General features: G+C 52.8%; 1 protein-coding gene across 3 annotated transcripts in view; it reads right to left on the bottom strand.

Annotated features, from left to right (window-relative positions):
* The window catches only part of PDE4B (phosphodiesterase 4B), a 148173-nt gene that overhangs the window by 36629 nt on the left and 89949 nt on the right, over positions 1 to 21595 (bottom strand). For all 3 annotated transcript variants that reach the window (XM_085231097.1, XM_085231098.1, XM_085231099.1), the window contains 4 exons: positions 9343 to 9537; positions 8169 to 8205; positions 8008 to 8078; positions 5040 to 5089 (listed from right to left, as the gene is read on the bottom strand). In XM_085231097.1, coding sequence (XP_085087223.1) covers positions 5040 to 5089; positions 8008 to 8078; positions 8169 to 8205; positions 9343 to 9537 — 353 coding nt within the window. The remainder of the gene's footprint in view (positions 1 to 5039; positions 5090 to 8007; positions 8079 to 8168; positions 8206 to 9342; positions 9538 to 21595) is intronic.

Here is a 21595-nt window from a genome sequence, read left to right as displayed (position 1 = left end):
ATGGAGCCGCAATCGGCTTGTGTGTCTTCAGAGCCCGCCGAGGAGAAACGAGGGCTATTTTCTTATATAGATGTCATGAAATCTATCCTCTCAGAATTTCTGGAGCCAAAGGCTAAGCAGGTTTGCCCGGATACCTTCTGCTACTTGATCTACAAATAAATCTAGCCGGGAGACCTCAAACGGGTGTCACTTTTCAGCCGGAGCTGATCACAAAAATCACTCTTTGGCCTCATCTGGAGTTGTTTACGTGTGCGGGGGCACAGCGGTGTGTTAAATAAAACGGGGCCATTATCTGCGCACCAATGGAGGCTTCAAAAATGAAGGGAAAAATAAGAAGCCTCAGAATCGCAAAGCCCAGCGACTTCGGAGAAACTTTTCCCTCATTCTCTCCAATTGCTAAAAGAAAACCTGATGTTCTTCTTTTAAAATGTGCCTGCCTCTAGGTCTTTGGCACAGGTTTGCCGATGGGAGGGCCGGCAATCTATTTAATGACTGCATTGACGTCAATAGCATAACTGAAATACTTACTAAGATGCATGAGTCCAACTTTCAGGGGGTGTGTGTTCGCAGGCAGGAGCAACACACGAAACGGACTGCGTGGGAACGAACTGCCCGGGAAGAGCAGAGCGGTGCTGGGTGTCCCAACGTGCTCCGAGGGCACTCACCGCTCCTCTGCTGCAGGGAGCCTTCCCAGGTCACTCTGAAACACCTCTGCTTTCTCCAAGCAGCAGGAATCGCTTCACATTCGACAGCCTCAGCATCGCTCGGTCACGTCACTAAGCTGCCATCCATCTGCTTTATTCTACAGTTGCTTGTTTCCAAGCTAGCATCACGATGGCAGCGCGTTCAGAACAGTGCGCAGGGAGTCACGTTTAGGGCCAAGCCTCCAGCACCGTGCTGCTACGCACACGCAGCTCTCAGCTCAGCTCCGCGGTGCTGCGTGGCTCCCTATCAGAAGCACGGCACCAACTCATCCCAGCCGCCTGAAAACCGCGGGATGCTGCAGTCCTCACTGCTGGCAGCCCAAGGCACGCCAACAGGACCTCAGCACGAATCATCTCTCTCGTACCTGCCCAGCGCCGGTGCCTCCGAGAGCAAAGCCCCATCTGCCCGCATGGGGCTGACGGGTGGCTGCAGCCAAGGGCCGAGCGCAGGACCTGGTACCTCCTGCAGGAGCCGGGACTCTCAGTCGCACAGGCACCGGCGTTATCCAGTCCTTTGTTTATGCTTTATACAGATGTTCGCACACGAGTCTGTGTACATCTTACACCCACATGAAAAATGAAAGAGTACGAGTTTTGGGTTCGTGTAAAGGCATGCGAGCAGTGCAGACAAACGTGTGGACGGGCAGGAAAGCAGGGGCCAAGGCACAAGCAAAAAGAATACCGGGCTCTCCCTCCCACCCCGAGAGGAACTGTAACAAAGCTTTAATCCCACGAGCCCCGAGAAGCCCGCGTGTGACACAGCCCAAAGTGCCACCCCCCCAAAGCCTCGGGTTGCAAAGCAGATCAGTGATATACCTAATGATATATTATATTGCTAGGTAATTAATGGTGAGGATGTGCTGTAATTACCCAGTGCTGAAGGCACCCGAGGGGCAGCAGCAGGAGCTCTGCAGTGCTGCCGGCAGCACATCGGTGCAGTGACCCATTGGGGAACCAGTGTGCAGAGATGCTTGGTGCTCACGGGTCCCATCGGCTAGCTGCTCTCCTGGAGGCTGAATGAGGCATGGATGGCTTAGCTGGGAGGGAACGAGGCTCAGTAAGGAAAATAAGTCTGGAGGAAGGAACAGAACTAAGCAGGGGCTGCCAGACCTGTTGCTGAGCATGGGTTTTATCAGCTGAATGAATGGAGTGAAGACCCCTCATGAGTGCCCAGAGTGGTGAACTGAGAAGAGCAGTGCCGAGGGTTGGAGCTGAGATCTGAGGAGCACTGAGATCAAACAAAAGGACAGCAGCAGAGGTCACGTTCAAAGAGAAAAGAGAAGCACACGGGAAGGGAACGTTGCAGAGATGAGCACAGCACTGCTTTTCTATTGCTGATTTCTGTAAGGGAAAGGAGGCGGGGCAGCACCTGTCCCAAACCCAAACCTTCATAACCGTGCTCTGCAGCACTTTGCACAGCCATGAACCTCACGGTCCCAACCAGTCCCATCATCCTGCCCAGCTGTGAAGCACAGGAGCTAATTAAGGATTGATGTACTTTTTGCTGCCGCTTCATATTTCCACGCAAAGGTTCCTTAGGTAACTCACACCAGCACTTTTGTTTGTTCCTGTGATCTGCAGTTATAACAAAATAACAGGAAAAGTCTGCCAGGTTTACTTAAGCTGATACCAAGGACAAAACACAGGATGTCCAATGCATATCCCTCTTCCTTTTATGGCTTGGTTATAAGGTTAAGAAAGCTCTGAAACCTCCAGTGACATCAGTGTGGGCTTGGGAACCGCTCTGCCCCACCAAGAGCCTGACCAGAATTGTTCACGGTTTCAAGAAAATGAAAGCAAGAAGAAGAATTTCATCACCCAGCACAGACCATCCGTTTCGCCATGGGCCTGGGTCCCGTGTGATGCAACTCCTCGGGAGCACACGGGCACTGGATTTGGCTCCTCTGTGTTGCAAACGACTGACAAACCCCCAAGGCTCTGCTGGACCAACCAGCTGGCGTGCATTACTTGCAGTACGAAGCCGAGCACAGTTTGTGTCCCCCTAGGGTAAGTCTATGAGTGTACGCTGGCTTGCTTTAAAGCCCGAGTCCTGCATTTCTCGTAACAGGATATAAATCACTCTGCTAACGACAGACAAGAGGAGGCACACGCAGAGTGCACACAGCGATGCCAATCGCTTGTGGTGGTGCATCTATGAATCAACATATGTGTGACATGGGAGAGCTAAAATCAAACACTGAGCTTTGCCGGTGAACCCATCCAGAGACCGTAACACACTTCAGTTAAAGACATGTCCTTCTATCCAGAAGGGAGCAATACGGTGTGGCCCCAGTCTAAACCTCACCACTTTCTCCTCCGAAACTTGCAGGGAAGGCACAGCATCCCTTCAGGCACAGCGAGACAGGGGCTGCTGGGAACATGCCTCCTTCCACGTGTAAGTCCTGGATCAACACTCTGAAAGAAACTCCCCAAACCCCTTTGCTCTTTCTGCACTGAAACGGCATCTTCCTTAGGAAGTACCCTTGTTCTCTGAACAAGGTGAAACGCAGGGCAGTGGCTGCAAGGGGTGCAGGCAGGCAGTCCCCAGAAGAAAACCAGTAGTGGGAGGAGAGAGCAGCCCCACAACCCCCAGCACGCGGCCGTGCTTCCTTGTGCAGGAAATAACACCATTTCCTATCAACCTCAAGCATGTTTCTTATCACTGCTGCCTGCAGACTGTCGCAATGTACTTCAGTTACTCACCTATCCGCACAGCACAGAAACACTAAAACTGTGAGTCAGGAGCACAGGGGCTCAGTTCATGATGCTGCGAGTGGGCTTCCCATCAGCTGCTGTTTCCTTCTGGGTCCTCCAGAGCAACACAAGCCTGCTGTGCAGCTGCAAGCACCAGCTCCTCAGTCAGAAAGGGAACTGGGGTGGCTGTGGGCCCCAGGCATCAGGAGCTGGGGTTACCTGTGGGGTTACTTGTGGGGTTACCTGTGGGGTTACTTGTGGGGTTATTTGTGGGGTTACCTGTGGGGTTACCTGTGGGGTTACTTGTGGGGTACCTGGCATCCCTTTGCTTGTGCTGGAAGTGCTGTGCAATAGTATCGTTTCCTCCACGTCCACAAAGTGTTAAGAAGTGGAAAGCAATTGTTTCCACAGCAAGCATTAAGAAAATTCATCTAAAAGTTCCTGGAAGGGAATTATCTCCCGGCTATCGGGTTCTGTAAGCTATATAAACAGATCTATGCAAAGCTTATGAAATGTTCCATGAATCCTTTCACATGGGCCAGAAAAGCAAAGTCTCGCTCAGAGCAGTGCTGGAAGAAATGCTGTGTGCACTCCTGCCAGCCCAGCTCTGCTGCTGCTCCCTGGGCAGTGTGCAGGAGGACCTTCGCACCATCGCTGCTCTCTCTGCAGCCACAATCTGCACATTCCACCAACAAGTTTTGAGGAATCCGAGCCGGAAATCTCCCGGACTCCGCACTTCCCCAGACAGTAAATAACACACAGTGTGAAAGGAAATGATAGTTACCCAGGCTGTGCAAGCTGCAATAACATGGCTTTACTCGGTCCTCCTAGCAGGGAGGAGAAGCCAAGATCACACCTTGCACACCAGCACTCCTCCAACCACACCTCCTCCCCTGGGGGGGTAACAACTCCATCAGTGCCAGGAGGGCCAGCGTTCATCCAAAGAGGGTCCCCCCAAGGCTACAGCACGGCATACACACCCACAGGCAGCATGCCTCTCGGGCTGGCAGTGCAGAGCTCCCCCCGGTGCCATTCACCCCCATGGTGGAGCCGAGCCCGGGCTGCGTGCTGCAGCCACTGACCCAGCGTGGGGACGAGGATGAGGTGAGCAGTGACTGACTTTGCTCCCAGTCAGTTGCTTAAATGTGGTATTTCAAAAGACTGCAAACAAACGTTGAAAGGAAAAATACGCCGTTCTAGGGCAGCCTAACAAAAGCCAAGGGAGTTTCACCCGAGAGAGGTTTCTGAGATCGCAGTTTTACACAGATCACATGGAAGCAAACTGAAATAAACAGGATAAAAACTACAGCTGTGCCTGAGCCTGTCGGAGGCTGTAGGCTGCTGCTTGCCCAGGCCTGCTCTGCACGGGGACTCGGAGGAATTGCAGTCACTGTGGCCATGACTATCAAACCAAAATCATGTTCTACCTTATGCTGACACGAGGGTAAACACAAACCCCAAACCATTTAAACAGCAGCAACCTGAGCCTGGCGGTGCTCCTGCATTGGTTTTGCAGGAGTAACCCAGAAGGAGCTCAGCACTACACCGGGCTGGGGGAGCAGAGGAGCAGCCACGAGTAAACCCATGTGCAATAAAACCTTCCTCTGTGCTGGCAGGTGATTGCTGAGGACCCACACATACCTTGCAGGTTCACTCTGGAGACAGGTGGCTGACTCGTTGCAGGAGATCTCCTAAAAGGAATAAAGAATACTCCATCAACAGGTGTTATTTTTACACTTCAAGCACTGCCACTGCTAATACTCATAACTAAAAGGCTGTCGTCAGGTTCACAAAGAAGCCTAAAACACTTCCCAACGATCAGCAATTCATAAGCAATACAATATCCCTGTTAGAAAAATCCAAACGCCTTGTGTCCCTTGGCTAAGCACACATACACACGTGCTAGAAAGAACACACAACAGAAAAGATGTGCCCTCATCCCACACTTTATCTGCTGCTTTGAGGTCCAGCTACACCCGGAGGCCAGCAAGGGCTGGGTGCTGTGACTGCAGGGCTCACTGGGCCCCACATCAAGGCCTTCTCTTGCTCATATTTCACCAACGGAGTCTGGCCCAAAGCAATACACACTGGTGTAACAAGTGTGCAGGGTTACAATGGAGATGTAAGGCTTCACATCCCACCATTAGCAGCCAGAGCAGCACCCACAAGCACACGATGAGATGCTGCAGCCGCTAGCATGAGCTCCAAAACAAAACAGAATGCCGTTTCTCAAGTAGAAGCAGCAGCTCCGTCAGGGAACAGTGGATTCCAGGAGGGCTGAGAGCTATCTGCAAATTTGGCTGACGTCAGGCAAGCAGGTTGGGCTGGAAAAAATGGTGCAATATTTCTCCAAACGTCAAAAGATTCCATTGTGACGTCTGCCAAATAAAACTGTTAATTTTTCAAGCTGGAGCCATTATTCACAGGAAAAAGAAAAGAAAGGGAAAGAAAGGGAAAGAAAGGGAAAGAAAGAGAAAGAAAGAAAGGAAAAAAAAAAGATAAAAGAAAAAAAAGAAAAAGAAAAAGAAGAAGAAGAAGAAAAAGAAAAAGAAAAAGAAGAAGAAAAGGAAAAAGAAAAAGAAAAAGAAGAAAGAAAAAAGAAAAAGAAAAAAAGAAAATGGGAAAGAAAATGGAAAAGAAAAGGAAAAAGAAAAGGAAAAGGAAAAAGGGCTTCTTTTGTAAAGAAGTTAAAAGGAGATAAAAATCAAAACAGTCTGTTTGAGATTGAGAACAGTATTCCAGGCTGACCAGAACCGAAACTCGGGGCTTCTGCTTCCCAAAGGGGTTTCGGAGAGTTCCAACAGGAGGCGGATCCCCCCCAGCCTCCCTCCCAGCCCCAACCTTCTGAGTCAGCCACTGAACCGAAACATCCATTTTTTGGCTGTTTCTCCTTTGAAGCTGCATTCAAAGCCCGCGAGCGGCTCCGTCCCGCTGCCACCGCAGCTGCAGGGGTTCCTCCAGCGGCGCTCCAGGGAGGCCGACCCGGTGGGATGTGCAGTGGTGGAGAGGCCACAGCCCCGCTTCAGAGCCTCGGACCCAACCTTCTGCCCGCCAGCAGCCCGGAGCTGAGCGGGGCTCCCTTCGCTTTTTGGGTGCTTCCCAAAAGTTCTGCTTTTTTCCCGGGCCCCGGATTCTTCGAAGGGCTCAGCCCGCTGTGCGCACGCTGGGTGCTGACTCCTCTGAAAATCTGCCCCGACCTGCCTGCACAGAGCCTTTGAAAACTGAAATCTTGGAATCTTTGGAAAACAGAAACTCCTCATTAGGGACAGCCAGTATCAGAGGAGATGCGCTCCAGGTATCTCCGGCCGCCGCGGTGCAGAGATGTGCCCTCGGGGGGCGGGGAGGGGTGAGCTCATGTTCAGAAGGGTATTCCCCACTGCAGAGCTTGGAAATAGAACGGCACCACTCCCAGCACCCTCCGTGACGTCCTGGCTGCGCCCATCCCAGTTTCTACAGCTGTGAGGGAGTGGGCAGTGATCTGCCATTGATCCACGTCCTGACACCGCTGTCACTCCTGGGACACCGCAGCCGATGGCTGTCACATGGAGCTGCCGTCAGATCCCCGCTCCACATCTGCCAAACCCGGCCTCTCAGAAGCCGTTAATCACACTCTCCTCTTTTCCACTCAGGAAATTGTCTGAAAAAACCGTCCAGAAAAAAAAAAAAAAAGTTATTGTTTTTTTCTTTGCGTTTTTCCAGTCCTTCAGATTCATACGTTCCAGCTTTCCTGTCAATAAGTGGGGCAGAGCCTCTTCTCCTTTCTTGGGACAGCCGGGGTGGAGGAGGAAGGAAGGAGAGGAAGGGTTAAAGAAGAGCAGAGGCTCCCGTGATCCCCGGAGCAGAATTTGAAGAAGAATGCCATGTATCATGAGGCATATGATAAAACCATGAGCTGGCAGCACGGCGTAACCCGGCAGGGCTGCCTGGAGACCACGTGGGAAGCTCCGCAGCCCCTGGAAGCACATTTGGCCACGGACTGGGACGTTGGGCGTGTAATGGTTTCAACATTTGATGACTTTGACTTTGGCTGGGCAAATGGCTTCGTGCCTCAAGCAGATCTGGGAATGCTTGCAGGAGGACACGGTGAGATGCCTCTGCGTCCGACAGGTTCCGCCCTCGCTTCCTTCCGGCCCAAATTCAGATTCATTAGGAACTGCCAAAATACTCAGGCGATTCAAAAAAAGCAAAAAAAGCAAAAACCCAACAAGGAAAGGATCCCTTATTTCAGCCATCTGTTTTTCTATTAACCTCCATCTCGGAACGCGGCGATTCATTTCCCATCACAGCTTGCAAACAGAAATCAACGGGAGGAAAGCTCCATGCCCAGCAAGACGCCGGGTGCGCGGGGAGCGCAGGGCAGCAGCGGGCACGGCGGTGTCCCCAGGGTGCCGCTCTCGACCGTCAGCCGTGCGGGGGCGCGGCGGGGCAGAAAGCGGCGGCGAGCGCAGGAGCCGAGTGGCCACCAAGCCGTGAAGGCGGGACCCCGCGGCGCGCTCAGGCGGCGGCTGCGCTTTGGCGCCCCCACGCGGCCGAAGCCGGGACGGCGCCGGCCCCGCGCCCCGCTGCCCGCTCCCCCACCGCCGCCCGCTCCCTTTGGCTCCCCGCTTACTTGTTGGCCGTCCCGTGCAAATTGGTGAGCAGCGTGAAGTTGTTCCTCACGCTCCGCAGGCTGGCCAGCACCTGGAGCGAGCAGAAGGGATTTGTGAGCGCTTCTCAAGGCAAACCTTTCCAAGCCAGCGCCGTGCAAGAGGCAGCGAGCTTCCAACTCACCTGTGCGAAAGGTGTGACGATCAGGTCATCTCCGTGCCTGGGGGGGGAATGGAGAACGTGGCTGTAAGTCAGCGTGGCCGGGTGGGAGGACAGCACGCCCATCACTACACGGGTGGATGCCCTGCCTGGCCATGGCTGGGGCAGTGTGTGGGGATGGCTGGGAACTGCTGGCACAGCGCAGGGACAGCCAGGAAACTCAGTGCGCTCGTACTGCGGTGGAAAAACCCATCGTGGCCTGGGTAAAGGTCAGCTCTGAGTTTCCTGGCTTTTGTGTCACCGTGCTTCACATTATCCAAACACTGGATGTTTTCATCGTGGAAGATTTGAGCAGATTTGAGCAGAAGATCAGAGGGAAGGACAGCATCACCAGCACCTGGGAGGGATTTCTTGGCAATGCTGCACAAATTACTCACACAAGAAGCCTGGGTTCAGAGCGCTGGGGCAGGAGGGATGCTCTGCTCCCCCTGTGGGAATTCGCCACACCTCCCATTGAGATTCAGGTTTCTGTTTCATGGAAAAAACTGGTAGGGCTTCTACAGCAGCTATGCTTTTTTTGTTTAAGAGCATTTTTAATAGCGTTATGGTCACTTTAAACTCTAAACTGTGCCTTTTAAAATAAAGGGCTGCAAATCCAGGGCGCTCATGGAAGCTTTGTGCTCCATTTGAGGGGTAGGGATCCTCTCAAATCAACCTCTCTGCTGTATTTTTCACTCTGTTCTAATGAATGACCCACGATGGGAAACAGGATGGAAAAGTGCAACAGGGGTAGGTGTGCTACCTACTTGAGAACAGAGGGGATGTTAACCAGGCACTGAGAGCATGCAGGGAAAAGCAAGCACGGAGGGCACCGTGGGCACGTAGTGCTGCAGCACTGTGCTGAGTACAGCCCAGCTCTGCCCACTGCTTGCACCCCAGGCACCAGCTCCCAGTGGCACTGGGGTCCTCTTGTATTTCACCCCCTGGCTTTGAAAGCTCTTCTACCAGATTATGGAGTAAAAATGAGTGTCTGCAGGATGGGATGGGGATGAGGAAGTCGTGGCTGGACAGACCACAGCAGCACCTGTCTGTTGGGCTGGGAGATGCGTGTAGTGCCCACTGACACCTCTTTCTGAGGATTACAGGGAGACATGCAGAGCCCTCAGCCTCTGCTACTGTGAGCTGAGTTTGTGCTTACTGTTCGCTTGGGAGAGAGGAGTTCCTGGACATGGTCTTTGGCGACAGGTCGTAGTCGCTGTCTGAGCGGTAGAGGAAGGACTCCCGGCGCTGGCTGTGCCCGGGGAAGGTGGTGTGCAGCACCAACCCTGAGGAGGAGCCGGCCTGTGGGTCCAGCGGGCTGCGGCCAGGGGAAGGGCCATTTTCCACATCGAAGCTGCAAACAAAGCACAGACTGCGTCACACACGCCTGCCAACGGGCAGCTTTCAGTGCACAGAACCACAGAATCATTCATGTCAGAAAAACCCTCCAAGATCCCCAAGCCCACCCCCAGTGCCCACTGCCCACGTCCCTCAGTGCCACAACCCCTTGGATCTGGAACACTTCCAGGGATGGTGACCTCCCCACCTCTCCGGGCAGCCGTGCAGTGCTGACTGCTCTTTGGAGAAGAGACTTCTCCCAGTATCCAGACTGATCTTCTCCTGGCACAGCTCTCTCAAGTGCTGTGCATTGTGCCAAACCTCACCCACATCCTTGCAAATGCCATGGGGACAGAAGGCACTGTGCCACGGAGCCATACACACTGAGCACATGGAGCCATACACACCGAGCACACTGGCAGTGCCACGCTGTCCTCCTCCTCTTTTGGAGAAAGGTTTTGGAAAGGTTTGTGAGGAGTGGGCATCCAACCACGTTTCACATCTCAGCCATCCCGAGAAGTCAGCTGAGTGAACATCAAACAGCTGTGCTGTAAAACGGAGGTTTGGAAAAGAGAACCCAGGCTGTCTGTCACCGTTTCCATTCTACACCCACTTCCTTATGGTTTCTCAGCTTGGCTGCTGCTTGTGGCTGAGGTCATCCTGGGCACTCCGGCAGGTGACACCCCTCAGAAAGCAGCAACAGACAGACCTGTTGTTCTCTGCTCTGCTGCTCAGCCACACCAAGCACCTTTTGCATTACCAAGTGATACTTAAGGAGCAAGTGATCAGATATCGGTACCATACGCTGCATGTGGCTGGTTGCAACTTGGTTATGCATGGATCCCTCTGTGCTCAAGGGGCAGGAAGGTGTTTCTGATGGCTCCAGAACTGACTTACTGGGGAGGAAAAGGCAAAGATGGAGTCCCCAGCACCTGTCCAGTCCTCACAGCCACAGATGCTCCCTTGCCAATTGGTCCTGCACACGGTTCTTCCAGAATTAGGAAGCACGTGCATTTAAATAAAGCAATTAAAAACACTGATTTCCAGTGCAGACATGGATTCCTTCCCTGGAATCCAAAGGCAGGGCACTGGTGTGCTACAGTGTGTGTGGAGGGCAATCCCTGCATGCACTGTGCTGCTCTGTAGCACCCACTCACCCAACTGCTCAGAGCTTGAACCCGGTAAGAGCTCCATTACATTCCTTTCCTCCTTGCTATCTGCTCTTCTACCAACAACAGCCTGAGTACACTTTATTTCCAGCCACAAGAAGAAACTCAGCTCTGTAACTGCCGTATCTACAACCACAGGCTGATAATTAATGCATCACTATTGAGAGAATTAACTCTGATGACGCAGATATTCCAGACTTCTCCAGCAGGACTCGGGGAAAGCAGCCCCTCTCCTCCTCCCGCTGCAGTTCTTGAGAAGCAGAGCAAAGGGGATGCAGGGCAGAGCAGGGCAGCAGGTGGCAGGAGTTAGCTGCAGCTCGCTGCTGTGCACCCGAGGGGCACCTGCAAAAGATTTCGTTGCAGTGCAGATGAATGGAGGGAACGGATAACAACGTGCCAGGAGGAAATCACGCTTAGCACAGCCTGGCTTCATGCATTCATCTGGAAAACAAACGAAACGACTGACAGCGACCCTGGCTGCCCACGTTCTGCAGTCTGACAGCAAAGATGAGCCTGAGTCGCCTGGCAGTCGGATGAGGTGATGGTAACGGTCTTTACCAACCCTCGTGGTTCCATGAGTAGTCAGTGCAAACCAGATCCAGCGTACAAAACATACAGACCATGGGGCTTCAGCCCGCTGAAGCAGGCAGGGCGCTGTGGTTTGCCCAAGGAGGCTGTGGATGCCCCATCCCTGCAGGCATTCAAGGCCAGGCTGGATGTGGCTCTGTGCAGCCTGGGCTGCTGGTTGGTGACCTGCACACAGCAGGGGGTTGGAACTGATGAGCACTGTGGGCCTCTGCAACCCAGGCCATTCTGTGATTCTGCAATTCTATGATTCTTGTCCACATTTGGCATTTCCATGTTTCCACTCTTCCACGCACAACACGAGGGCTGTGGCTGCAGCAGCACACAGCGGTGCTCCTGGTGGTGTTTGGGCACACTCTGCTAATCACAAAGACCCTCTCATGATCTGCACCGCCCCGTTCCCCACAGAGCCATTCAGCCACATTCTAAAAAGCACTGGCAATGAGAAAGATGCACTTTGTTACATCGAAATCCGCACGAGCACAACTGCTTCTCACTGCCATCTCATTTTCTGCACCTGTTTCCCATTATCACAGCAGCTTGCCGGTTTCTCTAACAAATCCTTCATGCAGAAAGGACTTGAAACCAGTGGTGCTTCATAGCCCAGGCCTGCAGGCTGTGCAGGCACTGAGCGGTGCATCCTGCAGAGCTGCCCCATGGCGTGCCAGCACCGCAGCCCCTGCTGGGCTGCAACAGCCACTGAGAAGCACACGAGGAGGCAGGAAGGAGCCTGGGCTTTCTTCTAGCACAGAGCCTCCAACAGCCCTAATCCTTTTCGTGTTCAGTGCAGATAAGTTGCTTGACGTTATCCTGTAACAAGTTAATGCCATGTGGTTGGTAAAGTCCCCCGGAGAAGAAATCCTGAATTTCAAAACGCAGTTGTTATTCCTCCAAATGCACACATCCCTGGCTGCTTTATCTTTGCTGCTGTTAATCCCTGCAGAACACAAGGCAGAGTCCCACACAGCAGGTACACCCCTGCCTCCACTGCCACAGCTTGGAAACACAGGGGGGTGTGCACACAGTGGGTGTACACAGCAGGTGTGTGTGTGTGTGTGTGAACCATGTGTGTGTGCACCGTGTGTGTGTGTGTGCACCATGTGTGTGCACCACATGTGTGTGTGTGTGTGCACCATGTATGTGTGTGTGTGTGCACCGTGTGTGTGCACCACATGTGTGTGTGTGTGCACCACATGTGTGTGTGTGTGCGCACCACATGTGTGTGTGTGTTGTGTGCACCATGTGTGTGTGCACGTGTGTGTATGTGTGTGCACCATGTGTGTGTGCACCACGTGTGTGCGTGTGTGTGTGCACCATGTGTGTGTGTGTTGTGCACACCATGTGTGTGTGCACGTGTATGTGTGTGCACCATGTGTGTGTGCACCATGTGTGTGCGTGTGTGTGTGCACCATGTGTGTGTGTGTGTTGTGCACACCATGTGTGTGTGCATCACGTGTGTGTGTGTGTACACCATGTGTGTGTGCACCACGTGTGTGCGTGTGTGTGTGCACCACGTGTGTGTGTGTGTTGTGCACACCATGTGTGTGTGCATCACGTGTGTGTGTGTGTACACCATGTGTGTGTGCACCACGTGTGTGTGTGTGTGCACTGTGTGTGTGCACCACATGTGTGTGTGTGCACATGTGTGTGTGTGTGTGTTGTGTGCACCATGTGTGTGTGCACCACGTGTGTGTGTGTGTGCACCATGTGTGTGTGCACCACGTGTGTATGTGTGTGTGCACCGTGTGTGTGCACCATGTGTGTGTGCACCGTGTGTGTGCACCATGTGTGTGTGCACCACGTGTGTGTGTGTGTGTGTGCACCACGTATGTGTGCACCACAGCTGTGTGCACGGCTGCTGCCTGCACAGGAAGCAACGTCACTCCTGAAGGGCTTTTCTCTTTCTTCCCAAAAGCACCCCGGCATTAAGAGATGCACCCAGCCTTTTCACTTGGCTCATAAAATAACTATTTGACCTGATTTTTTGATTTATTTCTATAATTGGTGCCGGCGTTCCTGCCAGCAAAAAGACAATAAAATGTTCTAAAATGGTATTCAGATCATTAAATCCTTTGGATGCTCAGCCCTCCCAAATATAATTAATCTGGTTGGTTACATTTCAGCAAGATTTCACTTGCTTCACATCTTCCAATCACATGCACTCCTGTTCTCTTCCAGCAACAGCAAAAGACTGTGCACAGCTAATGGCCACATCCACCACTGAGCTCCTCTCTGCATCGGGGGAGTTTCAGACCAGATGGAAAACCTGTTTTACCACGAGGGTGCTCAAAGACCAAAACAGGCTTCCTAGGGAGGTGGGTGATGCCCCTGCTGGTGTTCAAGGGGCTTTGGATGACACTGTCAATAATATACTTAAACTTCTGGTTAGCCCAGAAGTGGTCAGGCAGTTGGGACTCGATGACCTTTGAAGAGAGTCCCTTCCAATAGAGCTACCTCATTCCACTCCCTTCCATTCCACTCCATTCTCTTCCACTCCACTCTACTCCATTCCACTCCCTTCCATTCCACTCAGTTCCATTTCATTCCATTCCATTCCATTCCCTTCCACTCCATTTCTACTCCTCTCCATTCCGCTCCATATGCATGCTGTGGGCTGATCCCTGCTTCCATGTGTGCTCCATGGGATGAAGCCCAAAGAAGTGAGGGATGGTGCCAGTGCAGCACGCTGAGCACCTGCAAGCATCGCAGCCCTGCCACAGCCACCCTGCTTTGAGTGGTTTCACCAGCTACAATAAATCCCTTGGCATGATCAAACACACAGGCTTCCCCTCGGCCTGTGGCTTTAGCATGCACTGCTCCTTCCTCAGGATGCTTGAAAAGGGGGAAAAGAGGCCAACTGAAGGGTAGAAAAGGGAAATCTGCGCTTGAAGTCACACACTCCAGCAAGGACATGGTTAGTGGGCAAGGTCGAGATGGGTTGAGGGTTGGACTTGGTGATCATGGAGATCTTCTCCAACCTGAATGACTCCGTGGTTCTGTGACTCCGGATGGGAAGCTGGATCACCAGCAGAGCCAACCACAACCCCACGCTGCCTCCAGCTGCACCCGCTCAGACCCACACAGCCCCCTGGCACGGGGCTGTTCTGCTGTGAAAGCAATAGCATGCTGCTGGCACCCCAAATATCGCTTTCTCTGGACATGCAGATCTTCCCCAGACTTGCTGCAGGGCTCATTTTGATCTTAATTAGCGATCCCTTTGAAGCCCTGCCTCGTGCTGACAATTACTTGCTGGAGACACTATTCCAGAGTCACATCACAACGCTGCGCTGCTCGAAACCGACATGGGAGCACAGAGGAAAAGAAAACAGGTCCTGCATGCTGGGGATACTGAATGCAGCTATAGGGCATCAAGGGCAGTAATGGCAAACGGTGCGGCAACACAGCCATCAATACTGGGGGATTAGGAAAAAAATAGTGCTTGCTATCTCCAATTGTCATCTAATAATGCAGGAGGTGAAGTTTTCAGTGTGAATAAGCATAAAAGTGTAGGCATGGCACAAAACCACTGTATCTGACTGTGCTTCAGGCTCAAGTCATCTTCATAAATGCTTCATTCTTCAGCTAACAGAATTTAGGCATCCTGAGAATTTACTGCATTCAGGAGGGGTTGTACTGAGCTAATGGAGGACACGTTGGTGGAAGCAATCGAGGTCAAGTAATGGGCCATCTAGAAAGAAACCGAGAAACTGTGTGCAAAACCAGAAGATAGTCAGCACAGATGAGTTACTGCAATGGAGAAAAAGAACAGTTTGGCTTCACTGATGGAACACAGAGAGAAAACATCTAGAATGAGTGCTGAAGTCTGGGCAAGAAAGGGAGGCAGGCAATGCAGGCAGCAGACAGGCAGTGCAAGCAAGCAGCTGGCAGGCGGGCAATGCAGGCAGGCAATGCAAGTAATGCAGGCAGGCAGCATTCCCCATGCAGCAGCAGAACATCTGCACGTGCCAGACTGCTGTTGGCTGTGCATTTTAAATGGCAGTGAGGGGCTGAAATGAGCAGCCCGCAGGAACGCCAGCCGAGCACCTGCCCATCCCGGCCCGTTTGTGAAACTCTGCCCCTCGCTTATTGCTTCTGGTGAACTCCAGCAGAAATGGGGTTTGTTTCTCCTCCTGAGCAAGGAACCTGCCAGCACTGAGCCTTCCTCTGAGCGTGTTTATGCGCCCGGAGCTGGACGGTGGCCAGGAAAGCAATCAGTCACGGGGCGAGCAGCCGTCTGCCAGCCCCAGGGAGCGTCTGGGAAAGACGAAGATCACAGGCAGCGGGTGGGAGGAAGTCGTGGGCATCCCCTCAGAGCGGCCAGCCAGAGCAAATGGCAGCAGCGGTATTAATAACCCGGCGTCAGCACGCGGAGCATCTGACCGGGAACATCAGATAGCAGGCAGATATGGAGGGCCTGGTGGCAAGTCATGTGAAGGGCGAGCGAGATAGCAGGGCGCTGGGAGACGCTGCAGGGAACAAACGGACGTGTCAGGCCCTTCTGTTCCTAGCAGAGCCACCTCTGGACACGCCGTGGTTTTCATCTCCTGCTACTTTAAATGGTCAAGGGAGGCTGCCCAGCGTGCACAGCCACAGGGATGGAGCAGAAAGCAGCGCGTGTCACGCTGAGACCTTCTGCACGGCACCTGACGTCAGAGCAGGGATTTATTGCTGGCATTTGCAGGAACACAGCCTGCTCGTCGTGGCTTCAACACCTTCCAGAGCACGCTCAGGCTGTCAGCCTGCTGTTGTAAGAAATACCGAGATGCTGCAAGAACGGTTCTCCACGGCTTCATCTAAGTGCCAACTTCCCGTGCTGCTAACCAGCTGCACACTGACACCACTGCAATGCCGCTTACCTTTATGCTCACACCAGCAGCAGTGTGAGCAAAGCCAGAATGACTCTTCTCCCTTCACTTCAATTCAAGAAAGCAGTTAATAAAGCGCAGCAGCTTGTCGCAGAGGTAACGTGCAGGCAGTGCCCCTTCCCAGGCTCTCCAAGCACCACCCAAAGGCTTCTCTGAGCACTGGAACCCCCCCAGCACAGAGGCTGCTCAAGGGCAGCATTCGGGCCCGGAGGAGCTGCCCTCACTCATCACAAGAGCCTCAAATTCAGCCTAAGACAGGGGAATCACTCAGCACAAGTAAGAGCTCCTTTTAAACCACTGATTAAATACATATTCACAAGACAGAGTACAATGGCTTTGATGGAACCCTTGCAACCTATTATATAAATCCTCATTCATGCCCATGAGAGCTTTCCCTTTTCTTTTTTAATAACAGAGGAGACCACGTGAAGGCGGTTACGTGGCTCAGAGATGTGGGGTGCTGTGCTCACCCCGCACCATGCAGGGCTCCTGCTGGGGGGTTGGATGGCTGCACAGCTGCTCCCCGTGGCACGGATTTGCTTACAGGGCACTGCCAGGCTACCTTAGCAGGGAGGTTTGCTGTTCAGCACATGACTTACCCTACCCTGTGCTGTTACACCAACGTCAACCTGACTGAAGGTAAAGCTTTTGTTACAGCTTCGGCAGTTTTCTGTGGTTCCTCCTGAGAACAGATATTTTTTTTTTTGGTCAGAATCGACACCATAACACCTTCAGTCTGAACTGAATGTATAATATGGCATCAGCCATCAGCCGGGCTCGTTAGCAGGGCTTGCTCTGCCAGCTGGGACACCTGCAGGAGGTGGAGATCTGCACAGCACAGTTGTGAAAGCACTACGCAGTGTCACTGCAGCAAAGCAAAAGGGGTCAGCGTGTTCTCCCAGACCCACTCCAAACAACTTGCCATCTTTACAGATGAAAAAGCAGCAGGCAGCCTTTTGTGATGGCAGCAAAACTAGGACGTTCGATACACACCCACTTCTGAACATCCCTCGCAGCTGCCTCTCCATTCAGCTCATATTCCTTCCCTAGGCTTTCAAGGATGCCTTTCCACGCATCCACGCATCCACAGACACAGCATCTCCTTTCTTTCAGTGTCCTGGTCCTGCCTGGGGACCCAGCCCACCGCAGCCACAGAGCGGTTGGGTCAGGAGGGACCTCAGAGCCCAGCCGGCTCCAATCCCAAGTGATCCCCGAACGTCCCCCTCAGCAGCAGCCTGAGCCCAGTTTCCAAACAGGACTGTTCAAGGAAGAAGCGACTCAGCTGAGCTGAGCTCACACTGCTTCCGATGGTGTCAAAAAAACTCATGGAACACAAAAAAAGAAAAGTCCTCAACACCTGAGTGCCCACCCAGGAGCACTAACATCTAACATCAAGCCAAAGTTGGTGGCAACCAAGCAGACATCACTGAGTTTTCAGCATCCCATGACTGTGAGCGCCACATCTAGCTGTAAAATCCCAAACCCAAAAAACCAAGGCCTTTAAAAAATGCTTGCTGCTAAAAGGTGTCCAAAGAGACATCCCCTACTTGCAGTCATCAGAAGCTGTTTTGACAGGACAGATTTCTCCTCCCCAGTACCGCCGACACACTGCGTTGTCAGGATGGCATCCAGACACACTCCCTGCTCACACTGGGCTGGTGTGAGCACACACCGAGTGCTGCCCACACCGAAGGTCCACTCCTCCTCCTCCCAGTGCCACCCAGCCGCAGCGGCAGGGACAGGAGCGGCTCCCACAGCTGGGCACGGGGCTGGGACATGGAGGAACGGCACCTGTCTTACTGCCATCCACCGGAACGGTGCCCCCGACAGACCCACATCACCACTGCCTTTGTACCTCCAGGTTACATCTCCTCCCGAATCAGCTGCTAAAGCATCCTTAGATGTCCATTCTTACGTCAAGGAAGGAAGATAAATCAGACAGAAAAGTCAAAATGCAGCACAGAATAAAGACTGCAATAAAATGATGTATGGCTAGCGTAAAAATCATGGACTGACGTAAGGAATGGAACAGCGACATTTGATTTAGAGCTTTCCAGAGCCCTGCTTACTTGCCTTTCCTGTAACTTTTGAAATGCTGAGTTCACACTGCAGTTCCGAGGAACAGATTATAAACAGAAGGATAGAACTTACTTTCTCCTTCTAAAGAGAGATGAGATTGGAGAAATTCCTTCTCTCTGGCTTTGCAGCTAACCCCGGGCTCAGCCCCAGGGCAGCACTTCAGCACAGAGGGCTGAGCCACCCCTCCCCACTTTCTGGGCAGGTTCCCGCTGGCCCCCACGCTGCAGGCTCTGCTCACTGTGGGAAGCGGCAGCAGAGCAGCTCCTGGCTCGGGGCAGTCGAGGAACCCAGCAGCAGCTCGGTGCTACGATGATTCTACCCCACATCTTTGTTTATAAACGGACTGACCCGGGGAATCACGTGCTACACTGTTTTGCAGAGAAGTTTGTACAGTGACATCCAGAAAGCTGTCTGATTAACCGATAAGGGAAAACAATACGTAAGCCAAGCAGGATTTCATCTCTTCGTTCTTGCATTAAGTCATCCCGAGGTCTTAATTTTCAAACACAGAAGCGTTCTGAGAATGTTTTGTAATTACAAACCAATCAGAAAAACCATCCAGGAGGAATAATTACATAATTTCCAGCTGAACTCGGAGCTGAGCAGAACTCGCAGCCCAGAGAGCAGCAATAAATAGCTCCTGGTATCATCGCTGCTGCTGCGGCCGATGACTCACCGCTGTCACTGGGATCCCATCCCAGAATAGTCACGCTGCTTTGTGCGCTGCATGCAGAATTAGCCACCAGGGACTCACTATTAAACGAAACAGATTCGGGGTTTCAGGGTTCGTGTGGTCAGATCATGAAAAAGAAAAGCTGTCCAAATCTCCCCTCCGCCAGGAGAAGTGGCACCTGCACACCCAGCACAGCCTGTGGGCAGCAGCCTGCACCACGCGCCGCAGCTCCCACCTGCTGCCTGCAGGCACATACTGACGCTTCCAGCAAGACGTGAGCACAGCATCTGATGCAGCTCATGGAGAAGACAGGGGTCACCTGCTTATGGCAGGCATGAGAGCTACAGCTGAACCAAAACCAACCGTGTGCCAGCTTGGTGGAGCCCGAGTCGGGTGTGAGACAAGCGGGCGGAGAAGCTGAAATGTTTTGCTACTGCAGGAGGCTGAGAGCCTCAAGAAACCCACCGCAAACAGCAATGGTTTGCTCTACAAACACATGCGTGCTGGTATACAGCACAGGGTGGGGTTGTGCTTCTGTGCTGCACCTCAGCAGGGCTGTTTGGGATTCCTGGCAAGCAGCAGCAGGCCTGGGAGCTGTGCAGGTCTGTGGGGATGCCCCACGGGGCTGAAACTCCGCAGGGACCTCCTGGCCCCATCCTCCCCTTTGTGCCACATACGTCTTCGACCGCAGACACTTCCCTCATCTCACAAAGCTCTTAATGGAAAGAACATCAGGACCACGGGAGTTTACTTCTTAGCTGAAATTCTCCCTCTCCTCCTGCACTGGAAAATGAACAATGCTTACAAGTGACATCACTTTTTCACATTTTTTCCACGTCAAATTCACTGCCTATTCCCACAAAGTGTTCTCAGCTCTGTCCGAACAGCACAGGGAAGCAGTTAGCAGCCTACCACCATCCCTCAGCCTCCTGCAGAAGCTCTCTGCCCCAGCTGCCCCTCTGTGCCCACACCCCTGGCTCCCCCCAGCTCTGACACAGCAGTGAGGAGATGCCACCACCCGGCTCCATTCACCAGCCCTTGACCTCACTGTGTGCTGCTGCTCTTTAGCTCCGAGACGTTCTCAGCTCAGCCCAGCCAGTGCCACACTGCTTTTTGTTGGCATTCCCTCCCTGGCTCCTTCACAGCACCATGGGTGCCTCCAGAGTCCTTGTGTCCCTCCGCCGTGCGATCCCAACGTTGTTTATCTCCTGCTTCTCTCTCTCCTTGCTGGCTTGGCAACACTTCTCACTTTAGCAGCATCTCTTCATTTAATTAGCTGGCTGCTTGTTTCGTTTTCCAGATCATTAACAAAAAGGTTAAATAAAACCATATGCAGCACGGCAACGAGACACCAACCGAAAACCTTCCCAGCGGATGACAACTGAGATATCTGCGATGAGCTTTGAAATTTTTGTCTCATTTTTTTTGGCTTTCCCTTCAGTGGAGGGATATGCCAAACCAACCAAGCAGAAATGCTGCCCTTTGCTCGTGGTTGTGATGGTGGAGCAGGGAGCACTGGGGCTCGTGCGGGTGGCACAGGTAGGCATGGGAAGTGGGAAACGTCCTCCTGATTGGCTTTTCAGGCTGACACATCTTAATCATTTTCAGTAAAAGTGCTGTATTTGCACTTTTTTCCCCCTGCTTTTTCTACACCCCAGCCCACAAAGTGCTTTGCTTAAATCGCAGAATCACTGAGGTGAGAAAAGACTTCCCCAAGTGCAGCCCCAACACACCCACACCGTGCCCACCGGCCACGTGTCATCAAACACTGCATTTGCTCACTCTGCCAGTTTATCTTACCAACCCACCACATCTACCCACAGCCCCTAGCGCCCCAGTGTAACAGATCCAGGCCCTGGGATTCACGCTGGGGCACCAACCCAACCTACCACCTTCCTGCGGGGAAGCCCAGGTGTGCTGCAGGCCGGCATGTCCTCCAGCTTTTGGGAGAGCAACATTCCTAGAGAAAACTTCCAGGAAGACCGAGGGAAGATGGTATTTTTTCCCTGCTGACCGGCCAGTGTGGGGGCACAGCATGCAGCACTTCATTCACTGCACTGTGCTGAGGAGCTGCAAGCAGCAGCAGCTCTCTGGACAGCCCAGGGGCAGCTGCTGAGGGCCTCCTGCACCTGCAGCACGGCACGAGCTTTGTGCCAGCCGGTCAGGCAAACACGGAATCAGAAAGCAAAGGGAAACGCATCGCCTTCCAGCACAGAGCCCTTGTGATGTTCCAGAGCTCCAGCAACCAGCGCAGCATCAGCTGTTTGCTGTCACACCAGCGTGGGCACGGCAGGAGCATGCACTGCTGCCCCTGTGAAGCTCTGGGTGCTGTCTCTACCCTTTTAGCAGGCTTGGGAATGCAGATTCTGGTTTCCAGGCGTTATTGGATTTTCTGCATAAACTTCTTTTTGCACAAGTTGATAACAGGGATAACCATTTCTCATAGCTACAGGCGCTCCGAAGGGAAGTGCTGGGCCCTTCTCTGTTATGTTGAACAGCACCATGGAAAAGAGCAGGCTTGGAATCTGCACTGGCTGGCAAGGATTTGTAATTAACGGCCATGCTAATTATCCCTCTGCTAGTAAAAGGCATCGCCTCCTGTTGCATTCGCATCGCGCTGCTCTTTGGCATCTCTGTAGTCTGTCCAGTTTATCCCAAGTGGTTCCTCCTGCTTATTAAATCTGCACCTTTACTGAACTAAAT

The sequence above is a fragment of the Meleagris gallopavo genome, chromosome 10, assembly GCF_905368555.1.
Source record: "Meleagris gallopavo chromosome 10, MGAL_WU_HG_1.1, whole genome shotgun sequence".
NCBI lineage: Eukaryota > Metazoa > Chordata > Aves > Galliformes > Phasianidae > Meleagris > Meleagris gallopavo.
Note: the sequence above shows the minus strand (reverse complement) of the source record. Positions and strands in the feature narration are given on the sequence as shown.